This window comes from Sinocyclocheilus rhinocerous, unplaced genomic scaffold, assembly GCF_001515625.1.
Source record: "Sinocyclocheilus rhinocerous isolate Xijiao unplaced genomic scaffold, SAMN03320098_v1.1 scaffold722, whole genome shotgun sequence".
NCBI lineage: Eukaryota > Metazoa > Chordata > Actinopteri > Cypriniformes > Cyprinidae > Sinocyclocheilus > Sinocyclocheilus rhinocerous.
Window position 1 is genome coordinate 1,240,477 of NW_015638934.1, and position 11,521 is coordinate 1,251,997.

At 38.5% G+C, this 11,521-nt stretch overlaps 1 protein-coding gene across 1 annotated transcript in view; it reads right to left on the reverse strand.

The window, feature by feature from the left end:
- Positions 1 to 11,521, reverse strand: part of LOC107750107 (tyrosine-protein kinase receptor UFO-like) — a 62,383-nt gene that overhangs the window by 42,334 nt on the left and 8,528 nt on the right. The window contains exons 5-7 of the mRNA XM_016565373.1: positions 10,129 to 10,209; positions 9,227 to 9,342; positions 4,449 to 4,632 (exon numbers count right to left, since the gene is read on the reverse strand). Of these exons, the coding sequence (XP_016420859.1) occupies positions 4,449 to 4,632; positions 9,227 to 9,342; positions 10,129 to 10,209 (381 nt within the window). The remainder of the gene's footprint in view (positions 1 to 4,448; positions 4,633 to 9,226; positions 9,343 to 10,128; positions 10,210 to 11,521) is intronic.

The window sequence follows — 11,521 nt, forward strand, 5'->3', positions numbered from 1 at the left end:
AGAGGATGTCTCACCCATAGAGAGATAGCTGGCCAGCGTCTCTCTATAGTGGCATCTTCTCATAACCGCTTTTGCGCATCGCCTCGATGTTGGCATAACTCGTATGCTGGAATTGATGGATGCGTGAGGAAAAAACGGCCTCTTCCATTCCTTCTCAATCTTTATATGGAAAACAGGAAGAAAGGAAGGCTCACCTGAGCTGGAGGGTTATGGCCAGAAAAATAACGTTCATCGAGATACTTTGCGAAGTCACTTTCTTCACCCTCTCCACGGCAAGTAAAGCTTCGCCGTGGCGCGATCCATAATTTCCAAAAACTCATCATACGCAGGGCAGGAGGATTGGGAACTGTCGCCGGCCAACGAGTTGGTGTTTTTTCAATGTATGCTTCAGACACGGGTCACGACAAGGCGTTCCCCATAGCGAACCCTAGAGGACGCAGTTCGAAGTTCCCATGAAAGGGAACTTAATATTTAGGGAATTCACTCCGGTATTTAAGTGTACGAGGCCATAGTGTGGCAGACAGTCACTTGTATTATGTGGAGAGCAGTGTTAGCTAATAACCAAAGGTATCATTTCTAATTAAGTAAGTTAATTACATTAACTTGTGCTTCTTTTTTTTTCAGGAGAAAGATAATAGCTCAGCATTTTTCAAAATAGTGTAAATTTTCCAGTTATAAGTTACTTTTTCCAGTACGTGGTGCAGAGTTTTTTGTCCAGTTAACTCTTTCCCTGCCATTGACGAGTTATCTCGTCTTTTACAAGAAAACGCTTCCCCACCAAATACGAGTGTTTTCACTGTTATACACTCGGGGGCGCTATTACGCATCTTCTGAACGAGAACAAAACCTCCCCGAACAAAAACACGTGAACAGGACGGAGAATCGAGCGATCTCTTATGTAAACAGATGCATATGAAAAATAATACGATCATCAGCAATAGACAGCATATAAATGAAAACTGCATAATGTTACAGAGTAAAATGTTGATCCAGGAAGTGGTATATGTCTGTGCAAGCTTTGGAGGTGTTGATGGAAGCGATTTACTGGATTTATGGTTTGATAATCGTACTGAATATTATCCAGATGTAGTTTTTGATAAAAATGTGATTTTCTCACCTTTTAAAAAAAGAATGCTTTGAGCTAGAATAAAACTGATTTTTTTTTGGTTTAAAAGTAGAGGCTCTGATCTTTATTTTGGTGTATTGCATATTCAAATATTCATACAGCAAAATATACTGGAGGCCATCAAATTTTAGTGAAAATCTTTTTAGTGGCAACTTTTTTTCAAAAATGCTAGCGGGGAAAGAGTTAAACACTGCTATTTATAACTGCCTTCCTCTCTGTTACATTCTAGCAAGTTTTATTCAGTGTGAATATATCTGTTTAATGCTAGTCCTCAATTGAGATGTTTAATTCATGCAAAAACCATCATTATTATTGAAAAAAGAAAAATACAGCTTAAATTACATAATCTAACACTTATATATTTAAAAAGATATGAACTCATTCAATATAGTTTAGCCTGACTACAGTTGAACTACTTTCACTTCTGTGTAGATTGTAGCTTGGCAAACACTTTAAAGTAGATTTCCCAATGCTGGTGGAGAAGAGTCGATGTGTGATTATGATTATGTAACTTCAGGTTTGAGTTAATCTGTTCAAACAGAACATGCCAAACCAATTTCATTGGGATATCAGTGATCAGCTTTGTTTCTCTCTCTGGTTCTCTCATCCCTTGGGCAATGTGGGACTCTGGGAAACTAGCAAAGAGTATGTTTTTTCTTCTTTCACAAACCCCTCCTCCTCTTTTTCCTGTTCTATCCATCACAGAATCCTCTCTGCCTCATTCACTTTTCCCACAGTGTGTGCAATGTCTGTATTTCATCCTTTCTTTTTTTGGCAAGAATAAATCAAAGGTCACGTAAGGTCAGGGCAGACGAGACAGAGCTGCTACATGAAACGAGGAGGACAGAAAAAAAGCAGGAAATTCTTTCTTGAAGAGAATTTGTCAAATTAGTGCAAAGACAAAGTGACAGATGAAAATTTGATTGCTCTGTGTTTGCTATTTTTATAGCTCAAGTGGCATGGTGTTGCTCTCAGTTAAGTATCAAATATATGTGTGTGTGTGTGTGTGTGTGTGTGTGTAAGAAAAAATGGGAAAAGTATAAACAAATGAATTAATGTAACAGCTAATGTAATAAGTTATTCCTCGCATTGACTTGTTTGGGATTCACACTAATCTGTATTAACTAAATGCAGTCCCACGCTGTGCAAATATATATATACTTCAGTGTAAACAGTATGACACATTTCTAATGCTGCATGGTAAATGCTGTCACATACTGTAACCCAGCCATATTTGGGACACATTTCATTTGTGATTGTTCTTGTGGAGAGATTGAAAGACAAGCGAAAAGAGGGACAGCAAAACAAAAAGACATTTGAGAGTGAAGAGGTGCCGTCAACCTGGAATAACATAAAAAACATGCAAATAACACACAAAGCAAAAACAGCAGCACACCGACACCCCACACACACACACACACACGTATAAACACATACAGCCCAGTACAGCCACACACTGTGTCACTGTCCAGAAAAACCCTCTCCTGGAAAATCTGAAGTATCCCCTTCACTCCTCCATCTTTCCCGTGTCTCGCCCGTCCCACACACTGACACAGCGGTGACGTCAATTATTCATTGGAGATCGAAAAGAGGAGGAAAACTAAATCCAGTCAAGCAGAACAAGCAAGGAAAGAGAATCACAAATGAAACCTTTTTAAAGACAACATGAGATCCCAAACCCATTTCACCCCCATCATTTGAATATGAGCACCAATACACACAGTGTTTGTGTCCCACTCCTCGTGCTCTAGAGCAGATGTGAGTGCTGGGGGAAATGGAGACCTGGAGTGGAGTTGGAGCGGAGTGCTTTTAGAGCAGTGTGGGAAACTGCTGTCGCCCCACTCACTTTACATACCCCACACTTTGGCAAACCTAACTATGGAAACTATGAAACTCAACTATGGAGACGGCTCTGAAAGACAGCAGAGATATTGTTCCGCTCAAGTCAGTTCAGATCAATGACAGTGTGAGGTTAATCGATCAGCTGTAGGCAATAGGCAGCAATCTTATTATTCATCTTTAGTCAGTTCATTGTTGATTCAGTTCAGTTCAATAACAGTGTCGATGCTGCAAGATGTGATTAAACAGTAAAGCAGCTCAGTAGCAACTCAACAGCTTAATTCCGGTCAAGTTTTCTTCTCATCTGGTGTCGGTGCAGACATATCAATAAATTACTGAAAGTTAAGTGTTTAAGCCCCAGCTAGGCAGGCGAAGCAGACCTCCTTGCATTATTGTCCTTTTGCATTATTGACACAATATTTTCCCATTTAATACTGTAAAGCTGCTTTGACATAATCTGTATTGTTAAAAGTGCTATATAAATAAAGGTGACTTGACTTGACTTGACCTCCTAGACCTAGACATGCTTCTCCTGTGCTGTGATTGGTCAAGTCTGCGATCAAAAGTAAGACAGATCTTAAATATTTCCAGTAGTGTTACCAAATGGTATGAATAATGACTCGTTTTGTAAGACTCCATGTGTGTCATTAGTCAGGTAAAAAGTCCACTCCAGTGAGCGAATGTTACTGGGATGCTTGGACAAACAGACCAGTGTTCTGATTATGAACTGTTTACACTTTACAAAAGAATCAATATAGGATTGGCTCTTTACTGTGGGATCTGTGTTTTAAGCTGGGATATGAAAAAGTATTGTAACACTAAAAACTGGAATGCTTCCCCTTTACATAAAAGAGTCGAAATTAAATGAATAAATGAAAGGAGCAACCACTAGGAAACAACATTTAAAGGAATACAATTGTATATTTACACGGAGCTTCAGATTCTTCTTGTGCTCACGGTATCATGCTGTGTCTCCGTTTCTCACCGTCTGCGTGTGTTAAAGCTCGCTCACGGCCGCTTGTTTCCAAGAGACATTTCATGCCAATTTATGGAAAGTACCCAGCACCCACCTCACTCTCTCCTACAAACACTCCTTGAGTAATCTGGCATGGAAAAACTTACTACAGCTCCAGCACAGTCCTGCCGGACAGACGCGCAGTGCTGATGTGAACACAGCCAGACCAGAACCTTTACAGAAAACATACACCCAAACCTACAGAGCGGCCTGAATGCCTCACAGCGCACAATAACCACCAGGCCTCAGGATGAAGTGTGCATTAGGAAAGGGCATCTTGTTTATTCATGATTGCTCCTTGCTGTCAGTTCCCATCTCTAATGCACATCACCATACACTCCTCTGTCTTTCTGCTTCCCTGCTCGTTCTGAACTGACAGTCTCGTTCAGAGTTTAGCAGAGACAGACCTCACACATCTTTCCAGCAGCACAGCATGTCCCTTCGCTCTCTTTGAGAAGAGGTGCTTACCTCCTTCACTGGTGCTGACGCTCATCCAGGCCATCCAGTTGGAGATGCCCTCGCTGCTCCGGCAGGCCAGTCTGAGATCATAGCGGCTGAAGGCCTCCAGATCTGAGATCAGACAGCTGGTGACGGGCGCGCTGACCGTCTGACTGGAGATGAACTCATCAGAGTCTTCACCAGAAGCTTTAACCTGAAAGATATTTAACAAAATGTTTTTTAGTGACATCTATGACAGGGATGAAGATCTCCTAGGGGCCTCATGGAACAGATTTTTAAACTATCAAACCCTTTCATTATTTGCAAATATACATTCAAAATATTAAAATAGAGAAACTCTTTTTCAGTTCACACTTCAGCAAATCTCACTGTACAAACAATCAGTATATTGAATTGCCATCTTGTTTCTGTGGACATTTTTTTTTATTATTTGTTGCCTTGGTGCCTTGTTTCTTCAGTAAATGTCTTTTATCTTGCATATGAGAGTGTGCTGACTTTTTTCAAGTATTTACTTTTGGAAAATTATTTTAAGAAATGAGGCAAGAAGAATGTTTGGTGTTTTGACACACGGGAAACGACCACTGATAATTTGAGTGAAATGTGTGACATTCACTTTCTGTTCAGGACGAAGAAGAAGCGATCACTTCCCCTTTCCCCAGGATCCTGTGCTGGTGTCAGACTAAATGCAGGAATATTCAGCATAAAATATGACTTACAAGTTTGCGTGTAAACAAATTTTTGTCACATTTCTTGTTGGTAAGTTACCAGGTTTACATGTGTGACATGAGAGAAAAAAGACACACTTCTCCTGTAAGTTATACTGAGGCCAGAATATTCCTATAATACATAAACACATAAGCATGTAGTCTGCAGTCTTCCTGAGCTGATCTTTGGCACACACACACACGTATTTCTGTTGAATAAAGTAATCTCCAGCTGGAGACACGCAGCGGGACACATGAAAACAGCTTGCTCTGCACCAGAAACATGCTGCCGATGCAACAAACATCAAACACTGACAGAAAACAAACCACCCTCCCGCAGTTATACTACTTCAAATCACTCTCGGCTGTAGGAATTACAGTAAAAAACTACAGAGAGGAAAGAAAGAGTTGGTTTTAAAAACCAACAAAAGCTTTATTGGCGCGTGACTGAAAATGATTACCAGAATTCCATTGAATTCAGGTTGCACACAAGTGTAAGCCAGAAATAAAAAAATAAAACAGCCAAAAACAAAGTGTGAATCTCAGAGAAACTCAATGTCTAGGGTCATATTAAAAATAAATAAATGATTCTGATAAATAATGCTAAATAAATCATTCTGGCATGAGCATATCTTGCCTCTCAATTCTCATTAATGTAAAGTGAAAAACAAACAATAGTATATATTTTCAAATAAAAAGTATAATTGTAAGTATACGTCAGAATAGTTCATTATTTTCATTACTTACCATATTCATTTTTTTTTCACTTTACACTGTAAAAAATGATTCACTATATTATTTTCAAAATATTACGAGCAATATTATTAATTAATTCAAGACATTAGAATTAAATAGAATTAATCAAATGAAATGCTAACAATTAACCATTCAAAATGAGTAAAATAGCATGAAAAATTTAAGTAAAATTCAAACAAAAATATTGGTTTCATTGGACAAAAAAAAAAAAAAAACACTATGCTAATGAATACTATGTTATGCATGCCAGGCCAATAGTTGGTGATCAAGAAACAACCTGCGAAAACATTATACGCATGCACATGACGTCAACTTTTTCACAAATTCACGTTTTTGTTGATTACATGGAGATGATACAGGCATTGTGTTCAAAAGCTTGTGCTTTCATGCCCCAAAACAGAGTTATTGAAGACACCTGATGTTAACAAACAGAATCACTGAAGGAGAAAAATCTAAATTTTAGGTTACCAATTATGGTGGTCACTGATGGCTTTAGTTAGACTCTTGACCCTTGAATTTTTTTAACAGTTTTTTTTTTGTCTGCGTCTAGCTGAGTTATAGCAGCTAGACAAGCCAAGAGAAAATGAGATCAGGTGGTGTTGCTTATATTTTGACATCATCATTTGACCTGAACCTCTGAGTTGGATTTACCTTGATTACAGCCATCCTATAATTGGACAGTGTAAAGTTTGGAATTTTCTGCATAATCAGAGAGATTTTTAAAAGATTATTAAAATAAAAATAAAAAACTCTTGATTATACTGAAAATTCCAGATGTTCTACTGTAGAATCACAGGGCTAATATAATGAATGTTATTATAACTCAGAGATTAGGCTCTAAATGAGTTCAGTGATTCAGGCCAAAAGATGATTATGTAAAACCATAACCAACACCACCTGATCATCTTTACTCTTGGCTTGTCTAACTGCTATAACTTAATTACAACAGCCAAAACATAACTTATTCTTAAAAAGTCAAGGGTCAAGAGCCCAACTAAAGCAAACATTGACCACCGTAATGGTAACCAAAAAATTAAGATTTTCTCCTTCAGTGATTCTGTTTGTCAACATCAGGTGTCTTCAATAACTCTGTTTTGGGGGCCTGAAAACACAAGCTTTTGAACACGATGCCTGTATCATCTCCATGTAAACAACAAAAATGTGAATTTGTGAAAAAGTTGACGTCATGTGCATGCATATTACATTTGTGTGGGTTGTTTCTTGATCGCCAACTACTGGCCTGGCATGCATAACATAGAATTCTTTAGCCTAGTGTTTTTTTTTTTTTTTTTTTTTTTTCCAATTAAAAGCCCCCCTGGAGAGACAAGCTTTTGAACACGATGCCTGTATCATCTCCATGTAAACAACCAAAACTGAATTTGTGAAAAAGGTGACGTCATGTGCATGCGTATTACGTTTTTTGCGTGGTGTTTCTTGATCGCCAACTACTGGTCTGGCATGCATAGCATAGTATTCATTAGCACTTTTTTTTTGTCCAATGAAACCAATATTTTTGTTTAAATTTTACTTAATTTTTTCATGCTATTTTACTCATTTTGAATGGTTAATTGTAAGCATCTCATTTGATTAATTCTAATTAATTCTAATGTGTTAAATTTAATTAATAATATTGCTTGTAATATTTTGAAACAATTTTATTGAGTAAATATAGTGAATAATTTTTTACAGTGTACAGTAAGCAAATTGAATAAAATAACAGAGGTAGGGAATTGTAATATATGATCTATAAATGTACGACTAGATACACGTGTCTCATCTTTTCTGTTTTCCTCACATTCCCTGAGGCAGCACTAAAACTGTGCAAAAAACTCCCATCAACACAAACTTCAAACGTCTGCACAATAATACACACAGAGTTATAATGTTTATCCTAATGTAGTGTGATCGGGTGAATGAAAGAACTGACTCATGAATGGTTCAGTGCTGCGGTGCAGAAGAGCAGATGTGTCATAACGCTCAAAGCTGAACGGAGAAGCTGTTTTTCCTGATAATGGTGAAGGATTCATTCTGGAGTGAAGAGTCACACGTGAGTCAGGACTCTGTGATTCAGAGCGGAGTCAATAAACAGAGTGAACAGCGCTGGTCACTGACTCACCGCGCTGCTGAATTCCCCCATGACCGGTCCGTTTATCTAAACGAGCTCAGACCAGCATTCACAATAACCCGAAGCATTTCTGGACTTGAGCTGACAGATATCCCTATTCCTTCTAGATCATTTACAGTACTTCAATTCAGAGGAGAACAAATTGCTGAAAAAGGAAAATTAGATGCATGTTTCTAAAAATTTTTTTAATTCTTTTTTTTGGGGGGGGGGGGCGGTAATGATTAAAAAGTAAAAATAAAATGAGTAGCCATGCAGTTTTTCAGTAATTACAGTATAACTGGGGCTAAACTTCAAATTGTTCAATTGTTTTCATTTATCATTTATTAACAGTCAGCAGCTCTGTCAGTTCAGAGAGTGTGATCATTTACTGTAATGCTAGCCAAAGGATGCGGGGGAAAAGACGTTAATTATGTTAATTCATTTTAAAGCATAAAACAGCAAATACTATTTGTAAAATTTTATATATTTTTCTTCCTACACTGAGCAAAAGTATTGCAATATGCTGTATACATACCAAATATATTATATATATCCAGTCTTTTTTCAAAACTTTTTTTCTTTTGACTGGGGTTAAATATAACCCGGATATACATACACACACACATGAAAGCTTTCAATGGCTGCCAAACCCCTGATTAAACTGTAATAGATTTGCAATGATTTCTTTCTTTCTTTCTTTCTTTCTTTCTTTATTTCTCTCTCTCTTTCTCTCTCTCATGTCAGTTGAGTTCTGTTAACATTTTTCTGGTTCTTCCTTTGCTCTCTTTCTTCCATTTTTACTATCCGTCGGTTCCTCAGGTTTGTGTGTTTAGTCTCAGTTTGTACCGTTGGGTTGTGTGGAGCTGAGGAACAGAGGAGGGGTGTGGGATCAGACACAAGAGCCTGTTTTTATTAGAACCAGGCACTTTGGGGTGGTGCTCAGGCAAAGGGGAGTGTATGACACACACACACACACACACACTCGTCCTAACAGGGCCCCAGAACATGGGGAACTGGGCCTCAGTAGTGAGTGGAACGGGCCTCTCTTGATGTGTGAAATGTGATACTCCACAGCATGATTAAGCAGCATGTGTGTGTAGGGAAAGGGTTCTGACTCACAAAACAGTCAAAGTCAAATGATGCAAACAAACACACACACATTTTGACACAATCACTCATTCTGGTATTGATCTATTGAAAGATTTTTTTTTTTTTTCAGGTACCTGAACAATGCAGTGGCTGATGGGATAAATTCCTCCAAAGCCCATGTGCCAAGACAGACGGATACTTGAATTAGTGATTTCTTCAGCTTTAATGTAATGGGGCTGAGAAGGAAGAACTAGACAAAAAGACAAAAAGCACTGTTTTTACATAAACATTGATTGATAAAAATAGCTCAAATCTATTTGTGTTACCACACTTTGGCTACATTCAGACTGCAGCAAAAGATCACATTTTTTTATCTCATTTGAGATTGCACAATCAGCATGGAATCAGATCTTTTGGATTCGAGACAGTGGAGGAACAGTGAGCCGTTATTAGCTATACGAGCAGAGCTTGAGTGGTCGTATCCTAAATAATTACAATTTTTGGTCTCTTTCCACTCATCCTCGTCTGACTGAACAAGTAAACGCTGATTCAGTGGCCTCTGTGTTTACGTCCCCGTGACCTTTTCACACTGGTATCTGATACTTATTTAACAAAACAATGTAAGAAGTTTTTAAAAAATCGGCTATGAACAGTAAATCCAAACTGAGCACTAAATCCCAAAGTATACTGTACACAGCCTGTTTTGACCACATTCTATAGCAGTATTGCATACATTCCTCATGGAGAACCCTGAATATATTGTGACAAAATAACACAGAGAACCAGTGACTATTAATATGAATATACATAAAACTATTTTATGTAAAAAATTGTTTATGCATATCAAAAAAAGAAAAAAAAAAACTTACAAAAAAAAAGAAAAAAAAAGTTGATGCTTATTACCGCATCAAAGGCTATAGTGCACTGAAAAACCATGAGCTGTGGACCCACGTGAGTCAAGGTCTTGACTGACCACTTGTTAATGACCGATGCAAACAGGGCCTTGATGACTCTCACTTCAGGACGTCACACTCACCGGTCACAACACCTGTGCCAGATGACGCCACGCCTTTACGATTGTGCGCTTCACAGGAGAAAGAGCTGGTTTTATTCAAACCTGTTGAGGAGAAAAACACCATGGTTGAGAAAACCAGACCCCCCCAAAAAACTTGTGTTGGGTTGTGTTTGAGTTTCAGAATCTGTTTGTGGATTTATACATGCATTCATTTGGAGAATTAAAAAGAGCTGATTTGAAAATAACTACTTCTGCTTTGCACTGCACTGAAGACACACACTGCACATGCTGACATTCACAGAAACATGTCAAATGAAGGCTCTCTTTCTCACACACAGCATTCTTCACACTTTCAGTGAAAACAACTCATGTGTGTCATTGAGGAACACTGTGTGTCCATTGTTGAAATGCCCAAAAAGTTCAATATCAAGGGTCACCAGATCAAATTCTGATGGACAAGGGCTGAGTGCTGTGTGTGTGTGTGTGTGTGTGTGTGTGAGAGAGAGAGAGAGAGAGAGAGTTCAACACAAGCCACATTCAGTTTCATCTCATTCTATTTCCTTCCCTAAAAACACAATCTGTCTTCATCAGCACAAATTCAAAAGAAGCATTAATTCTTTAAGTGTAAACCCATTCACTGCTCAACTAAACACACTTTTGCCACATAATACAACACTGAAAGAATCTCACAGCATCATGATACACTTTTCCACAATAAAATTACTAGTGTGCCTGTGCAAAACTTGTGGCCATGATGTATTGTGGGTGTTTGCTATGTGGTCATTAATGTGTTTTGTGTGATTGATTTGTGTTTTTGCTTTTTAGTTATCTGGAAGAAAAAAAAAGTAAAATGAAATACTTTTTTTTTAATCAAACCCCTGACCATAAGTACAAGCAGCAATAATAGCAAACAGCACTGAATGCTTTAGGGAGTGTTTAATATTCTCCCTGTGATGGCCGGTGTGTGTGAAGCTGCTGCAGTGGCAGAAGGAATGCTATGGACGGAAAGAACTGCCATTTTAGTTTATGAAATTCTTCAATGAGTGTGAGTCAGTGTGTGTGTGTGTGCAAGCAGAAGTGTCTCATTCCAAAGATGTGAATCCACCACTAATGGTCAGTTATCCATGATGAGTCAAAGCCTCCCTCTCCCTCTCTCTCGTCAGCTCAGTACAGCTGGAACAACAACACAGGCTGTATGTGGCACTCTGCTGTGGCACGTTCTCAAAGGCCTCTTCCTCCTCCTCCTCATTTTTTTCTTCCACTCTTTCTTCCTGTCCGGCCTTCCTCTCATCTCCTGCTGCTCTTTCACTAGTAAGTAAAGGCCAGCGTCTCTAAGGATGATTCCCGTTTGGAAAACATCCAGACAGTCTGCCTGCTGCAGAGGGAGACTGTGTGTGGTGGTGGTGGTGGTGGT